General features: G+C 34.8%; 1 protein-coding gene across 2 annotated transcripts; it reads left to right on the top strand.

The window, feature by feature from the left end:
• Positions 1–163: 163 nt before the first annotated feature.
• LOC126714428 (nuclear transport factor 2-like) lies at positions 164–15105 on the top strand. 2 transcript variants are annotated; one of them, XM_050414574.1, is made up of 9 exons: positions 164–393; positions 3453–3638; positions 12125–12419; positions 12530–12762; positions 12841–13009; positions 13199–13320; positions 13430–13492; positions 14087–14150; positions 14482–15105. In XM_050414574.1, the coding sequence occupies exons 2-9, from the start codon at positions 3453–3455 to the stop codon at positions 14733–14735; spliced, it is 1386 nt and encodes a 461-aa protein (XP_050270531.1). In that variant the 5' UTR covers positions 164–393; the 3' UTR covers positions 14736–15105. The 2 variants fall into 2 exon arrangements, with proteins under 2 accessions (XP_050270531.1, XP_050270530.1); XM_050414573.1 differs by having other exon boundaries at positions 167–393; positions 13427–13492.
• Positions 15106–18243: the final 3138 nt, after the last annotated feature.

Below are 18243 nucleotides of genomic sequence, written 5' to 3' on the forward strand. Positions count from 1 at the left end.
TAATGGAAGCAAACAGAGGACCTTTAGGAAAGATGACCTAATTAGTACAATCTAAACATACAAAAAGACCTTTAATTATTTCATTTCTTTGATTCTAAAATAAACAATAAAAAAAGCCTCTTTCATCTCTTATTTTTCATAACTGGAAAAACTGCATGGAAAGAAACCTGACATATGCTGATTAGATTTACACCCCAAGAGGGAAAAAAATACATCACAGTTCATAAGTAGCTTTCAGGCTCTCTCCTATTTTTCCCTTTTCGTGCGCCAACTGTTTCTCTCTCTCTCTCTCTCTCTCTCTCTCTCTCTGAAGTCCGGTGGTGAAGATACTGTACCATCTCATCGTAGCCAATCTGTGTCCATTGCAACAAAGCTAAGCATTTCCACAAAGAGGTACTCTCACTCTTACTCTCACACTCACAAGCATTCAATTTTTCACATAATCCCATAAAACATTTCTTCGGTTTTCTTAAAATTTTATATAGCCTTTATTTTGCTCAATCTTTTTCATAAATGAATACCCTTTTGTTCATAGAGAAATAAATTATATTTCTTTTTACAATCAGGCATTATTATGTGTAATGAGGCAGCTCAATCTCTATTTTTTTTTTAATTATTGATTTTTTTTTTTGGTTTAATTTTAATTACCTTTTGTTTAATTATGTGAATGTTGGAAAGATGGGTTGTCGATTTTAGCAAATATACCTTGTTCCCTCAAATGGGTTTCCTTGATTTTTTTTGTGTTCTGAGTTTAGTTTAGGGTTTTAGATTTTTTGGGTATTGCTTTGTTTGGATCCAAGGAAATTGCTGATGTTGCTTTGAGGATCTAAATCTTTTCCAAAATTTTGGTGTTTTGTGATTTTCTTTGAGTTGATCTTTACCTTGGGGTTTATGTGAGAATGTGGAGATTCATGTATTAAAGCCTGGTTCTCTGTCCTTTATAAATAATGTGTTTTGTGTTTGTAGCACTTGCTTGCTGTGATGTTACTATCTATAGCCTTTTGTTTCTGGCTTTGTGAATGTGAATTTTTTCCTGACTGTTATTTTAGTTTAGTCACTCCCCTGATGCCAGTTCCTATAGTAGGGGTGCAAGTGCTTGTAATCTTCTTAAAATCCTATTTCGTTCACCCTTAACCCACCCATCAACACTCTGTGGCAAAGAGAATAAATGCTAGAAGCCATCCTATTTATGACTCCGGTTTTTATCTTTGTTGGATCACATTGTGGAGCTTCTTTTAATGAATAATAGAAATTTTGTTCAGGGTAAATTACATTGACATCTCTGAGGAATGGCGAAATTAAACTTGTTATAACCATTTTTCAAGAAATTACGCTCCTCAAATGGTCAAAGTAATTGACACTCTACCCTCATTTTTGAATTATTTTGGGTTGGAGTATCATTTCTTAAGATTTGGGTATAGTGGTCTAATTTAGTTATACCTCGGGTTGCTCATTGTAATTTACCCTTCTATTAAAGACAAAGCTTAGTACATGTGAAGTGTACAAGAGCAATGCAAGAAAAAACTAAGACCTAAAATTATGATGATTTAAAAATTTTCGGCAAAGAGGAAGAAGCAAAACCCCCAATTTCCCCCAACCAATCAGACAAAGATCTGAGAAATAAGAGTTTCAATTGAAGCAAGGAGATCTCCATTCTGAAAAACATCTAGAAAGGAATCACATGCCACACATTTAAACTTTGAAGTCTCTCAAAACTGTCTCTCCAACAAAAAGCTCATTAATCAATTTATCATTACCTAATAAATTCCCAATAGCGTAAAGCTCCCAAGCTATATCACAGTGTAGAAAAAGTTCGACTAATCAACTCTTTAGCACCAATCAACAATGATTATATTACGCTTCCTTAGATTGTCCATTATTAGGATTTTACCATGAGCAACCTTTATCAAAACTTTTGCCTTCCATATTGCTTGTCATGGGAAGTCCACAACACATCCCCTTGTAAAGTCTGATTGCCAGACCTCACATCAAACCTTTTATTCTTAGATATTACCCACCCAACCCATCCTATTCATTCCATTCCCATTCTATGATCCACAAAAAGTGAAAAGAATTCTCAACAGATTCAAGCTCCTAATCATGCAATTCCTGAGAGAAAGTGGGACACACTCTGTCCACGTAATTTGCTATAGCAATGTCTTTATTCACTGCAATGGCAAACAAAGTAGGTAAAAGAACTCTTAAGAGGCAAATCACTACACCATAAAATCATGCCAAAAACGAATGCAACTACCATCCCCCACTAAATATCTAATCTACTTCAAGAACCTCTCCCAACCATGCCTAATATTCTTCCATAAACTCACATCATGAGCACCACTAACCTCCGCAAAACACCTATGACCTCCACATCTCTTTGTACTCGGCCCCTATGACCCTCCTCCATAGACATAGCTTAGTATATCTCCTGTATTTTTCTGGCTACCTCATTTTTTTTTTCCATGGAGTAGTCTTTTTTATTGATATCCTATTTTACCTATCAAAAAATAATAATAATTTGGGTAAAAGTACCAAGCTTTCCTCTTCTTTACTCACCATTCTCTTATCCCATGTCAAGAACATTCTCTTATCCCATGTCAAGAACACACCCCTTGCCTGACCCAAAGAAACCCAATCAATCTTCCTTTTTATCAACTCAACGGGTCTCCATTGCTGCAGCCTCCATCATATTCTTAACCACTGCTCTTTTCCTAGTATCATTAGTCTCCCTAACATTGGATAATATTCAAAGTTTCATTTTGTAACCAATCGATACCCTGTGACTTTTGCCTCCTCCCTACCATCATAATTGGTAGAAAAAGATAATCTCCAATTCTCAATTACCCTTTACTGTGTTTTTGTCCCTTTCTTCCTATTACTAGAGGAGCCATCATTCTCTTGCCATCCTTTTTTCAATAGCAGCTAATCCCTCATAGGAGATGCCTAAAAACTCACTCAATCCCTTGATACTCTTCATGACTCACTTTGAAACATCATCATTAACCATTTTCTCCTTTGAAATAACAACTGCATGGGGATCAATAAACTGCCACTGGAGTACAGGTGATCGGGCTCAGTCAATTATCATCACCTTTCATGGAAGGAAGCAATTTCACCTCCAAATCTGTTCTCGAGAATATCTGTAATGGTGACCACAAAATCTTTCTGTTAATGTCAATTTTTTTTAAAGAAAATCTTGAAGGTGTAAAGACATCTTGTTGGTTCTTGCAAGTCTATTGATTTGTTTAGGTGCTAACAGAACATTGGTGATTATGTCATTAATATCATTTAATCGTATCACAGCAATAATGTGATTAAAAGTAAGGCCTGTTTGTCTCACTCATCTGTTGGGACTTAGATATTCCATGGTTTGTTGTTTTTCAATTTTTAGCGGTTTTACTTTTAAGAGATGTGGGAGATAATTGAGTATTCTTGTGCTGGCATTTCAACAGATGGCCTTGCAAACTGCAAATCCTCCTACTACCCCCAGTGCCCAAGTGGTTGGAAATGCTTTTGTTGAGCAGTACTACCATATTCTTCACCACTCACCAGAATTGGTCTATAGATTCTATCAAGATTCAAGTGTGCTAAGCCGGCCTGATTCTAATGGTGTGATGAACTCAGTGACAACCATGCAAGTACGTTTCTTGATTCACTACTAATTGGGTTTATATAACTTTTTCAGTGAATTATCCTAAAGATAAATATTGGAATCAGTTATTGTCTATTGAATAGAAGAGCCATTGTTCATAGTTCTTTATGTTGTTATCACTGTTTAGGTTAGATGACAAGGTCATTCTATGGCATAGAAAACTGATCAAGTATTCAGAAGTTATCATCATTTGCACAATATGATACACCAGGACTAGTTTTCACATTTAAATGTGACCTTTTGTTGGCTTAAAAAAAAAATACTTGATGTATGCTGCTTTAAAATGCTCATACCTGCATGATTCTGCCCATCAACAAAAGGCTAACTGCTCTGTTTATTATAGCATCTAGGCAACTAGCTTACATCAGATTCTAACTAATGCCTTTGGTTAGAATAACTTGTTGCAAGTTAAACAAATCCATCATAAGGATAATTTGAAGTTAGAGAAAAGAAAATTTTAATATTTGAATATAACTATTAAATTACCGATTCTCCCAAAAGTTTAAGCTGTTAGGAAATGGTGAATTTGTAATTTAACATGATATCAGAGTAGGAGATATTGAGTTTGATTCCTATATCTACTTTACCTCTCATTTAAAATGTTAAAAACCCCACATGTTGGGCCCCACTTATTAAGAGGGAGTTTAAGCAACACAGGAAGGGGAGTGTTAAAATTGTGATTAAATGATTAAATTTATTTCCTAATAGTTTAAGCTTTTCGGAGAATCAATAATTTAACAATAACATTTGACATTCTATTTGTGAAACCAAAGTTGACAATATTGTACCAGAGATTGTTTAAGTGGACTAGCGTACCATTTCGGGATTGTCTCTGTGTGTTTGTGTGTGTGTATATAAAGGCTAAAGTCCACATATTTTATAAGTCCAATCTATTAGCTCAATTACATTATCCCAATATATCAGCCCAAATAGCATTTTTCATAACCCCTTTATTTTTTTTATATATATTTTTTAAATTTCAACTCTCCAGCCAAAATGGAAATATTGGCTGAAACATTCGAAAACCCCAATAGAAGCTGCTATTTTATCCTGTTCATTTCAGGGTGGTATTTATACTGTTTTAGTGGTCAGTACAGTAAATATTGATTGGTACGGTATGGTGTTGACAATTTTATGTGGAACTTATATATATGCAGATATAAAATGGACTATTAAAGTAATTTACTAATATTCCAATCTTGAAATAAAATTTCACTAGTAAATAGAGGGTAACAATTTACTAGTTTCATTTTTAACCATTCAATGACAAAAACACACATTCAATGTGCTGGTAAATTTTGACTTGGTTGCACCTTGTATTTTAGCAACTCTCTCTAGTAATAAATTTAAAAACCCTAGTCTTAAAGAGATATTTTATTAACTTGATTGGTAGTAAACCATTTCTGAGGTGTTTTGAACAACTCAATCGAATATCAAATTGTAAGGGCATCACCTGGTGTTAACCTGTAAAGGTGCAAGGTGCAGCCTGGTGGTTGGAGGCTTGGGATGAGATTTAGACCCAAATATCCTGGGTTCAATCCCCACTAGGAGTTCTCCTAGATTACCTAATACACGGTTTTGGCAGTTGTGGTCATGTATCCCTACCTTTGTGAGCCATGTCATAATAAAAAAGGGCATCACCTGGTGTAAAGGCAATAACAAAGACATAACAGGTTATTATTTTCTTTAGATGCTTACCCACCCCCCCCAAAGCAGAAAAAAAAAGAAAAAGAAAAAGTAAGGGCGATAATTGGGCAAAAGACATAGCAGGTTATTATTTTCTTTAGAGCCTGCAATTTTGCTGCACTTTGTATCATAGCTACTCTCCCTGGTGCAATCACCAGATACTAACTGGGCCCAGTTGATATTTATTATACATTATTAAAATTTATAGGATTTAATTTTTATTTCACTTATGTAATTGGTCAAGAATTATTTATACCTATTAGGTTTAGGACTCTATATCCTTTACTTGCTTGGTTAGAAATGTAGTTTGGGACTTCTATTGACAGCCCCAAGTTTCAGTATTGTTATGCTTGATTTGGTTATAAGATTTCTTTGGGATTTTCTAATTGCTTGGTGTTGACTCTAAGAATCCTGCGTGCTGACTCATCAGTTTTCAATCCCACTTGGTGCTGACTTCAGGCCACCCACTCTAGGCGTCGACTCTTAAGTTTTATTCTTTTGTTTTTTGTTTAGTTTTTGTTTTGTTTTTTTTTTTTTTTTTTTTTTTTTTGGTTTCTTTCCCTTAAATTTCTTTTTGAGTTTTACTTATTAAAAAAAAAAAAAAAAATCTTTTTGAGTTGCATCAAATTTGGTAAAAGAGCAATCCTCGATCCACCACAGTCACCACCCTCAGACACCAACATTGAAACACCATACCACCTTTGATCAAGAATTCCACCAGCAACTCCCACGCCCAGATGATAAGCCACCCACAATCTAATGAGTCACCATCACCCACTCAAGTACCCAAGGAAAATCACCCATACTGTTATCCAACAAAATACACAAACAAAAAAAATGTACCATCCTTCCATTATAAAAAGTCGAAAAATAGCTAAGTCGGCTTCAATCACAAGACTGACACTGATAGTGTAAGATGAGTTGAGAAAAGCGTCGTGGTCTTCAAGTATCGTCGTTTCACTCATAGTCTTTGTGCATCACTGCCAAAACCAAGGTTTGCACCCTGAGCGCCTCCTAAACTGAGCCATTCAATTGTCACTTAAGTTGAGGCTTGCCACAAGGACATCTGTAATCATCACCGGACTGCACCTGATCATTGCCTTGAGCATCTCTTCAAATTGATTTGCATTCGTAAGCAATTTTATTGTCATATTTGGGAAACTTCCCCACTGGTTCTTTAATTTCAAGATTTTGTTTGTAAATGTTGATTTGGAATTGATTTGAAAGGGAGGAAATCTTTGTTAAGTGATGGACAAGAGGTCATTGGGTATGAAAGCCCATACATCTAGGTCCACGTATCCTAATGTTGGGCCCTTTTGATATTCAAAAAGTAAATAGCTCTTGTAGTAACCAACAGGGACGGAGACACGGATGGACCCAGGTTGGGGCCCGGGCCCCCCGGGTCCATAATTTTTTTTATTTTTTATTGTTATTATATATTTCATTTTTATAGTTGAAACCCCTTCCAAAACCTTATGCCTCCCTTCTCCTCAATAAGCCTAGTTAACCTCACCCAAATAACAACTATCCAAACCCAAAAACTTAACAAAAACAATAAAAACATTCACAATGGTGATTGTATTTTAGGGAAAAAAAATTATCACCAAAGAACCAAAAAATCATGTATTATTGGAGAAGATAAAGCTAAATTTTTTGCAATTACGGTAAATTGATATAAATACTTGTTAAAAATAAAATACAATATTTTATTAAAATTATCTCTTCCTTCAATTAAAAAACTCAGATTCTCTCTCTTCCTTTATTATTTTAATGAATTGTTTATATTATTTTAAATGAAGTAATAAAAAAAATTGAACATTTGATATTGGGTGCATTGTAAAATGGGGTGGTAAAATAGATAAAGTAGTTTTTTGAGGTGCTAAAAGCTAAAATTTTTAGTACCACCACTGTGAATGCTCTAACTTAAACAACAACAACAAAAAATCATAGCCTGCCTAGTATTAAAAAAAAAAAAACATTATTTTGTTTTTGTTTTTGTCTTTGTTGGTAAATCTTTGCATCTTAATGTATTTAGAAACAACAATTTTGTGTATTTATAATTTTTTAATACTATATGATGCCTATTTGGAGTTTTTTTTTTTTTTCCCGGCCCCTACTAGCTTAAAATCCTGGGTCCGTCCCTGGTAACCGATCAAGTCCAGGTTAGCAATATCCTCTAACCTAGGTCTGAACTTCCTCTTTCTATAGCGGATTCAATTTACCATTTAAATCTCATCATTATTTTCTTTATGTAGGCACTTAATCCTCATTATTAACCATTGAGCTAGCTTAGAAAGTTGACTTTTATTTGGACACCTTCTGTACTGTGAACTCTATCACTACCTGATTGCAATTTATTAGTTTGAAGTATGGACCAAGTTTCCTGGAAAAAATTGCAAAACTATATTATTTAATAACAATTATTATATTGGTACTGTTTTGAAGTTATTGGGGGATGTAGCCTTTTTTTTTTTTTTTTTTTTTTTTTAAATAGTGTTTTGAAAACACAACTTCACTTAAAATTCTACTGAATTGGATGAGCTAATGTGAAATCATGTTTTGAAAAAACTTGATTTTAACACTTAAAATCATGTTTCCAAAACATGATTTTAGAAATAAGGCTAGATTCCCAAATGATTTCAAAACAGTGGAAATTTAAATAATTAATATTAAAAAGGTATTAGTTTTCAAATTTTGCCACTTGTATTTGTTAGCCTTTATTTTATATTGAAAACTAAACTATGAAGGGTTTTGTTTATTAATCTCAATCGCAGCTATATTGAGCATGCCCCATGAATGCATTTGCATAGTGGTCTTATATTTTCTTGTTACGAGTCTTAGTTTACCATTGAACAAACTCTAAATATTTTGAAAGTTATCCAAGATTTGTTTGCAAAGTCCAAGAAGTTGGACACTAGGTTTGATTCCCTTGATGCCCGTTTGATTCATCAAAGACGTCCTTCCAAAGAAAGACCTATAGCAATGAAGGCACATTCCACGCAGGAGGCAATAACATACCACCCCTCTAGGCAAAATCGTGAAGATAATTTTAATAGGGATCAAGGCATAGGTCAGGGATAATATAATCATGATGATCCCAGGGAACCTAGAAATTCTAATGGAAGGATAAGAGGGAACATAAGAGTTGAAGTGCCTACATTTGGCAGTCATCTTGATCCACTAGTGTTGACTAACTGGTTACATGAGATGGATACTTTGGCCGATGAATCATAGCTGAATTGTCAATTTGTTTTCCCATAATAATGGAATGAAGGGTGAGGTCATGGATTCAAGACCCACTAGGTGTATGTGTAGCTTACCAATAAAAAAAAAATGAATTGCTTCATTGAGTGTTATAAGTTGCTTTAGGAATTAGGACTAAAGAGTCAAATTTTCCAAAATGAAACTCATAAGTAGAACAAAACTTCTATGGAAAAGTATTGAACAACTATTTGCTTGGATATATGAACCCCTTATACTTTATTGGGAAGAAATGAAGGCAAAGCTCTATGAGAAATACCTACCCCAATTCTACCAAGTTAAGCTTCCTAATCAGTGGAACAGCCTGAGACAAAGAAATAGGCCTGTCTCTGACTACATGGCACAATTTGATGAGTACATGATGAAATGCTGTATACTTAATGATGAGACAATTACCTTGAGGATGCAGTAGGTTTAGGAAAGGTCTGAATAAAGACCTCAAGAAGGAACTTGTTCTACAGGAGGTCAAACACCTTAGCCCAAGCATATACCGTGTTCAAAACTATGAATTGGTAACCAGACCCCAGTTTGTGAGGCGACTTGAAACCCAACCCACATCTAGTAACCCTCAGTCGTCTGGTAGTAAGTCTTTGGTAGGTCCACATCAGCTCCGGCCCAAACCCAACAACACACCTTTAAGCAAAGATTACTAAAGAAAAGAAGTGGCTAATGAACCTCCTAAACAAAATTCCCAAGCTTGATGCTTAAGATGCCTAGTCTTTGGTCATGTACTAGCCTGTCCCAATAAAACTCTCCTGATTAAGGGACAAGAAAAAGAGGATGCAAGGAAAATCTTGAAGAAACTAGTTAATAAGTCTAACATTGATGAAATCCAAGACATAGATGAAGAGTAAGAGGGCAACCCTAACTACCCAGGTAGCATTTAAGCTATAGCACCTCAATTAGAGCCCTGAGAAAGTAGTCTTGGTGCACCTAAGATGAGTGAAGTTGACTGTACATTAGCACTGCCTAAAAGTGCAAACTAAGAAAAATGGCTTAAGCATTATAAAACTAAAAGAGCTTGAGAGGGAAAAGAATGATGATTTTATTTCCCCCTCCACCCAATTTGCATATGATAGTCATATCGCTATGTCTATAGGAATGACTTTGTTTGAAGGCATACATGGTCAAAACCATAGGAAGCCTTTAGATCCCCTCTTGATCACCATCTGTTAAAGGCATATGAGTCAGTAGGGACATTGACACTTCATATCCAAAAATTACAACATGAGATCAGTAAGCAATCTCCAAGTGTACATAAAATCCAGGTTGATTAATTATATGTTATTTCCAGTGGGGGATTATTTCATGGTTCCAATTAAGCCTAAACAGTTTCCCTCCAAAACAGTTACGCAACTTCAAGCCTATAGTGCCAATTTTTTTTTTTTTTTGATAAGTAACGAAAATTTTATTAAAATAAGAAAACAGCCAACCCAAGTACATTGGGCATGTACTATGGGGGCACAAATCAAGAACCAAAATTACAACAATCAAGTAAAACAGTGAGGGAAGAACAAGAAAGATGACAAAAGACAACACTCCAATCAAGGAGAGTGTGTAAAAACAAAGACTTAAATCTCTAGCATAGAGCATTCACATCCCTCAAAGCTTTTAGCATTTCTTTCACGCCAAATACACCATATCAAGCAATGAGGCACAAGCCTCCACAAATTTATGTTTCGATGTTGTCCAAACATATCCTACCAAGACTCAAACAACTCAATAACCTTGTGAGGCATAACCTAGTGGATTCTAAACAAATAGAACACCAACGACCACAACTCACAAGCTATGGGGCAGTGAAGAAGAAGATGATCCACTGACTCCCCACAACTCTTACACATATAGCACCAATCAAGAACTAGCACACGTCTTTTGCGAAGGTTATTTGTTGTTAAAATCTTTCCTAAGGAAGCAGACCATGAAAAGAAAGCTACTCTTGGAGGAACCCTCGATTGCCATATCATTCTCCAAGGGAAGGATAAGAGAGTAGGAGGGTAGAAAGAAAGATAGAATCCTTTAACCTCAAAACCTCTTCTCCTTGCTAGCTTCCTACAAACCCTATTAGGACCCAACCCTCGTACAGTCGAAGTGTAGACCATATCCATAAACAGATCAAAGGATTCTTGTTCCCAATCTTGTGGTGGACGACGAAATTTAGCATCCCAATGAATCCTCCCACTAGACCAACACATAACCACCGCTACTGAAGAATCCTTTGTCCTATTAATACAATAAAGTTCCGGAAAAGCCTCTTGGAGAGTACGATCTCCACACCACACATGCTTCCAAAACTTCACTCTAGTACCATTCCCCACATCATACAGAATGAGTTTAGAAAAATTCAGCCAACCACTTCTAATAAATCTCCACAAGCTAACACCATAAGCACTGGTCACCTTTTTCGTGCACCAACCACCCCAAGCATTCCCATATTTCACCTCAATAACCCTCCTCCATAGAGCATCGGTCTCCATGCCTATAGTGCCAAACTGTTCAAAGTATTGAAATGGTTGGCTTCACATTGACTTTTTATCTGGTTAATGACGTTAGCTCTACTTTTAATATAAAGGATTTAGCAATTATTCTAGATATCCCTTTTGATGAGTCTTCTCATGATCCCGGCGACATATCTATACTTGATCCTGCACCTATAAATCTTTCACCCACAAGTTAAAAAAGCATATTGATTCTATTTTGGATGAGTAGATTATTTTCAACAGGGATGGAGAAGTGTAGTGCTACCTAATTCATTGGAAAGGATGACCATTAGATCCAGACTTCGTTTGGATCATCAGAGAGGAGCTGCAACAATTAGATCCTGATTTGCTAGACTACTATTACTGCTGGCAGAAGCCAAACTAGATGGTGTTGAATTTGTCCCACCCCAAGAGAGTTGGAGCGAACACCAGATGCATGCCCCTGATCACATGCCTAGACAATGGATGCCCATTACGAATTGGGCCCAATTGATATTTATTAGAAAATACTATGATTTATAGGATTTAAGTTGTATTTGCATTTATGTAACTGTTCAAGAATTATTTTTTCCTGTTAGGTTTAGGGCTTTATTTCATATCTTGCTTGGTTAGAAAATTAGTCTTGTAGCTTGGGAATTCTATTTAAAGGTCCCAAGGTTTAGTTTGTTATGCTTGATTTAATATTAAATTTTTTTGCAATCGCATGGTGTTGACTCCAGGAAACTCTAGGTGTTGACTCTTTGGTTTTCTATCCTGCTTTGTGCTGACTCCAAGCAACCTTAGGTGCTAACTCTTAGGATTTATCCTTTTTTTTTCTTTTGTTTCTTTCTGCAAATTTCATTTTGATTTCTGTCTTGCATAACTCCCCCCGGGCCCCCCAAAAAAAAAAAAAAAAAATTCTAGTCTTAAAGAAATATTTGTTAACTTGATTGGTCGTAAACCATTCTGTGGGATCTTTAACAACTATCAGCCAATCGAAACTGGGAAAGGGCATTACTTTGTGCAAAGAAAATAAAGTGTTCTTTTTTTTTTTTTTTTGGTTAAGGGTATCAATGAGAAGATTCTATCCTTGGAGTACAAAGACTTTAAGGCTGAGATAAAGACTGCAGATGCTCAGAAATCTTATAAGGATGGAGTAACTGTGTTAGTAACTGGATGTCTAACGGGCAAGGATAACTTGAGAAGGAAATTTGCGCAATCGTTTTTTCTTGCTCCACAAGACAATGGATACTTTGTCCTTAATGATGTTTTTAGGTATGTAGAAGATGGTGAGCCATTGGACAACCATGCAGTTAATGGAGTTAATGATGTGACAACAGTCCCCAAAATTTCTGAACGAGGTAAGGTTATACTACTGTTATTATTGCTTTTGTTATTCCATTCTGACATTGAATCAGGAATACCTTTAATATATATATATATATATTTTTTTTTTTTTTTTTTTTGCCAGAGCCCACTCATGTTTCTGATCCTCCAGCAACAGATCCTGAAACTTCTCCTGTGGAAGAGGATGGAAATGTTGTTGAGAAATCTTATGACCCATCCGAGCATGAGATACAATTGGCTATTGAAAAGGAGGCTGTGCAGCCTCCATCTCATTCAAATGGTGATGATGTTTCCATAGCTGTAGAATCGTCTTCTTCAGTGCAGGATGATACTCCAAAGCAGTCTTATGCATCAATTGTGAGTTCATATAAAGACTTCTCTCCAGCAAGCATTGCCATAGAATTATTTCTTAAAATTTATTATTTATTCATGTAGGTCAGAGTAATAAAAGGGAGTCCAGGGCCAACTAATACTAATACAATGAAGGTGGTTCCTAAGAAAAGTGAGAATCAGTCACTTGGATCTGTGCCACCTACTTCTATTCCAGAAGCATCAGCCCCAAGTAGTGTTGGTACTCCCGAAAGTAGCAATACTCAAGAGGATGGTATATTATATCTTTGTGGTTTTCTTTTCCTTTGCATGTGTTGTACAATACATTGTGGTCTTCCCCATGATTGCACTTGTATTTAAATTTTGAAAATACCTCCATGGTTTGGTGTCTTAGTGTCCTGCTTCTCATTAACACTTCGCCAAAATCTGTGTGATTTTAATATCTACATTTTAATTCTCACAGTTGAGGGCCACTCTATCTACATTCGTAATCTGCCCTTCAGCATGACAGCTGAGCAGCTTGAGGTGGAATTCAAGAAATTTGGGCCAATCAAGCCAGGAGGCATCCAAGTCAGAAATAATAAGGTTGGTATCGGATGCATAAAATGCATAGAATATATTCTCAGTTCAGCATTTCCTGACATGGTTTTATCTCCCCACTGCCTCTCTTGGGGGCTTTGGGTCTGTGCAGCAGCAGGGATACTGTTTTGGCTTTGTTGAATTTCAGTCATTTAGCTCCATGAATAGAGCAATTGAGGTATTGTCCTTGTTATACTCAATTTTCATTGAAATTTTTTTTGTTGTTTTTGGAATTTGGATGTTGAAAGTGATTAGTTTCCATCTGTCATCCCAGCTGCCATCAGGATCAAACATGTTTTCTCTTTTTCCCTTTTTTGGCTATTCTAATCCAATTGAGGACTATAATCAACTTATAGGCCATCACACCGTTTATCAAGCTTTAGATCATTCTCTTTTGAGCTGCTGATTGACATTGGTTTGACGTAAATCTTCTTTTTGCATGGAATGTGAGTAGAATACTGTTAAAAGGATTCTTTATAGTTCTTGCCATGTATTCTTAGCTCAAATGGTGCTTCCTTCCCTTGTAGAACAAGGTGAGGATGAGGTTGTGGGTTCAAAAATTGGGTGCATGTGTAATTTAACAATCCAAAATAATTCTCTCTTGCCTTTATAGTCACAGTTCGACCAAGCTGCTATCTCAATTATTTTTATTTATGACATAGGAGAACTTCACTAAGATTAGTCGCATGTTGCAGAGCATATTGTACAACAATCATTGGGGTTTTATGTCTCTGATTTTATGCCTATTAAAAAATGTTGTGTGATATTTCAGGATTCACCTATCATTATTGGCGGGCGTAAGGCTGTTGTTGAAATAAAGAGAACTACTACACGAGGTAATTGGGAATGAATTATCATATGGATTCTCATCCAAATATAAAGAAAATTTTGATACAGTTAATTCAAAGTTTTTTATACTTGGAGAAGGAAAATGTCAAGAGCCCTGTAGCTTAATTGATTGGCATCTCCTGGTGTGTTTATGACATCTAGGGCTTGAATTCCCCCTCCCTTGTTGTAATTATTGAATTATAAAAATAAAATAATGAAAAAAACTCAGAGAAGGGAAATGATATTAACTAATATTTGGCTGTTAAAGAGGCTGCATATCATTGTGGATGATCAAACTCTATGCTGGGTTGACATAGTTCATGTTCTTGTTTCTTGCAGTTGGTAGTAGTGGAAGAGGTAGGTTCTCTTCTGGAAGGGTATTGTATCGTAATGAGAGCTTCAAGAGCCGTGGAAGTTATGGTGGTGGCCGGGGATATGGTAGAAGTGATTATGGAAACAGGGGTGACTTCTCTGGTCGAGGTAGTGACTTCCCTGGTCGAGGTAGGGGTCCTGCTGGGCGTGGCGAAGGTTATCAGCAAGGCAGAGGGAGAGGAGGCCGTTCCAGTGGACCAAAGCAAAATGTTTCCTCATGAAACTCTAGTGGTGAATTTTGGAAGCCAGTTTTGACAAAATTGTTTCTATGGTCAGTGCTAGCATCAAAGAACTGAAAGTGATTTAATCAGATAGTTTAACCTTTGGACTCTGAAGTTGGAGTGACATTGAGATGGAAAGGCATTTTCAGTAGTGTTGGTTTTTTTTTTTTTTTTTTTTTTTTTTGGCCCTAGGTAAAAATGTTTAGAGCTCTTTTTCCCTGTTGGGTTCAAAGGTAGCTTTGCTGCATCTTCTGGTCATCCTCCAGCTCCACCAAGAAACTTTTGATGATAACTCTCAATGGAAGTTGCATAGTTGTAGTTTTTCTAATGGGATGATCTTAACCATTGAGTAGATGTGATGTTTTTCTGATTCTTTATTTTTATTTTTATTTTTTTGGGAATGCATTCCGTTAATGATTGGCTAGAATATACTTTGGGGTTAATCAGTCTTCGTCTAAAATAATCTTGGATTGATGAATTTAGACATTCAACCTCGATGAAATCTTAACGTGATGTAAAAACCTCTGGAGAATGTTCTAAGTGTGTTGGTTGGAAGTTGGAACTACTAGATAATATACATGTTCTTCCTATATTCTCAAAGTAATCTGGGGTTAACCTATAGCTCAAAGAACTTTTTTTTTTTTTTTTTTAAATGTAATAACCTGGATGTGTGACTTTCTGTGATTCACATTTATTTACTTGTCTGTTTATCTCTTTATAAACGTCATTTTTGTTCGTTCCTGCCTTTCATATGCGTGTTCTCCATTTGCATTATTTTATGTGTTATTAGCCCGAAGCCCCCGTAGTAGCAGCAACCTTGTCTCCCTCAGACACATGAAACCATCAGTGAACCTATTAATCCCATGAATACCTACCTACCCTCTGCTTTCCCGAGTCTGTATATGAATTATGAAGGGACTATCAGTACCATTTGACCGACAAGCGCCTTTCATGATTGGTTGCGAGTTATATAATATTGTTAGGAGTGAGGAACCTTTAGCCAATGTTTTCAGCGTCCTACTACAGCCCATTTTGGTTTAATTAGGTCAATGAAATATTTTAGTACTAGTAAATACTGGCTGATATATGTTTTGAGATTATCGATGTAATATAAGATAATATGTATATATACTCAATAAATTAATATAAGTGTTGTGATTAAAACCCAAAAAAATTTCTAAGAATGTTTAAAATTGTAAGTCATATCCCAATAAATGGCAAACTCTAGCTTAACATACTAGACTAATAAAATAAATACTTATTACTTCAATAAAGAAAAATCTAATTAAAATTTAAATGGAGAGGGCGTCCACTTAATACAACCGGTGTGCAAGACATAAATATTATTATATAATATAAGATATAATATGATTTGGACATGAGCTATTATAGTCAGTAATATTAATTTGTGAATGTTTGGTGAATAATTAAATGATTTTACTATTTTCATATTGTAAACAAGAGGTATTATACTTTCACATGAAATGATTTTTTGTGTGTGTGTGTGTGTTTAGATAGGTTTTAATCACAGCCTATGTGATTTTATTTTAATTTTGTTCAATTGTGAGGCCATATACTAAAATGATTAAAAAGTTCATACTTTTAATCAAAAACTTTTTTAAAATGTAAGGTTTACTTTAAATATCACCCCAAACTATAGGGGAGTTTTGTAATTTACCAAAGTCTTAACTAAAAGGTAGCCACTTGATGCAAGGAGAGTGCAACCATGACTTTAAGGATCCAATTGTTATTATATAATATAAATATATGTTATGACATAACTAGAACATGAATTTATATAATATTAATATTATTTTGAACATTTTGATAACATTAATTAAATGACTAATTATTATAGAATCTCAAAATTCTTATATAATGTGTCAAAGGTTCTTATAATTCATAAGCTTAAGCACTAGTTGGTCGGGTTTAGGTTACCTATAAACCTATCATCCACCTTGAAGATGTCAGTTGAGATATTTTAGAACTTGTTTCCAATTGATGCGTTGGTCGAAAACAACTGCATTCTAGTTTTGGGTGAGAGTGTGGGTGTGGGTTTAATTGCCCTGTAACTTGACTAATTATTATGTGATTTCAAAATTCTTATATAATGTGTGCCAAAGGTCCAATAATTCATAATATTAGGGGTGAGCACAAGTTGCACTGGTTTAGACTACTCATAAACTTGTCACCCAACTCAAAGATGTTCGGTAAGAGATTCTCAAACTACTTGCCAATCAATGCAACAGTCAAAAATATCCGCACCATAGTTTCGAGGGAAGGTGAGTTGAATTTTGTATAACCTCCCAAAATAGAATACATAAATTAACTTAAATAACACACACCATCCATTGTAAATTTTATTTATGATTAGCCTTAATTCACATGGAATGATTTTTTGTATTTAAATAGGTTTTAGTTACAACTTATTTTGATTCAATTGTGATTCATTAAGGGTGTGAATTGAAACAATTTAATTTTAATTAAAATTTACTAAAGTTTAGGGTTTAACTTGAAACACCCTAGGCCCAAACTATGAGGGAATTATATAATAAGAAAATCTTGAATGAAGAGTAGTCCTTTGGAACAAGAAGAGAAAAAAGGAAAAAAGAAGAGTGCAACCATTATTCATAGCGTGAAAATGGTTATGTGGCACGGCGTCACGGCGATGATTCCTAAAACTCTACTTTTATTACTCCTATTACTATATAGTACTTTCTCCATCCCATTTTGTTTGATCTATTTAGAGAATCTAATTTTTTAAGGGAACATCATTTAATACATTGTCTTTTACATTAAATGGTACAAGTTTCCAAAACTACCCTCCTTAATTTAAATTTTAGTGAAAGAAGAGACTTTTTAAATAAGGCTAAAATGCAAATTGCACTTTTTAAATTTGACTAAAATTCTTAGTCCTCTACTTCACTTTCATTTAATTAAATCTTTTAAATTTCAAATTTATTCAATTCAAGTTTTTTATCCAATTTCGTTTAAAAATTGTCATTAAAGTAATGTTTTTCTCACATAAAAAAATCTATAAATTAATAAAAATATTTTATAAATTTTTTATGTGAGATTTTTTTTTTTTTTTTTTTCCATTAGTTGATTGCATACTTAATGACAATTTTATAATGGAAATGGACAAAATGCTTGAATTGAATAAATTTGAAACTTAGAAGACTCAATTGAACAAAAGTAAAATTAGAAAATTGAAATGAATTTCAACCAAAGTTAGAGAGTGCAATTTGCATGTTAGCATTTAAATAAAAAGGAGGACATGTTAAAAAATTTATTTATTGGCTTTTTAAAGAGGACTTTATTTTGGGACGGAGGGAATATATAATAGTGATACAGACATTTAACTTTTCCCTCCCATTGTTGTAACCACTAAAAAAAAGTATCTAAAATGATAGATCTAAAGCACAAAATATGCATGAAAAAAACCTCACACAATAGCCATGTGAGGAGGGTACAAAAGATGGGTTTTTTTTTTTTTTTTTTTTTTTAA

Source organism: Quercus robur, chromosome 2 (genome assembly GCF_932294415.1).
Source record: "Quercus robur chromosome 2, dhQueRobu3.1, whole genome shotgun sequence".
NCBI classification, from domain to species: domain Eukaryota; kingdom Viridiplantae; phylum Streptophyta; class Magnoliopsida; order Fagales; family Fagaceae; genus Quercus; species Quercus robur.

Excerpts from the sequence above, each read along its gene's own strand:
- LOC126714428 (XM_050414573.1), top strand. The coding sequence starts at position 3,453 with ATGGCCTTGCAAACTGCAAATCCTCCTACTACCCCCAGTGCCCAAGTG. Across the intron at positions 3,639-12,124 it reads ACTCAGTGACAACCATGCAA|GGTATCAATGAGAAGATTCT; the intron begins GTACGTTTCTTG and ends TTTTTGGTTAAG. Across the intron at positions 12,763-12,840 it reads AGCAGTCTTATGCATCAATT|GTCAGAGTAATAAAAGGGAG; the intron begins GTGAGTTCATAT and ends TTATTCATGTAG.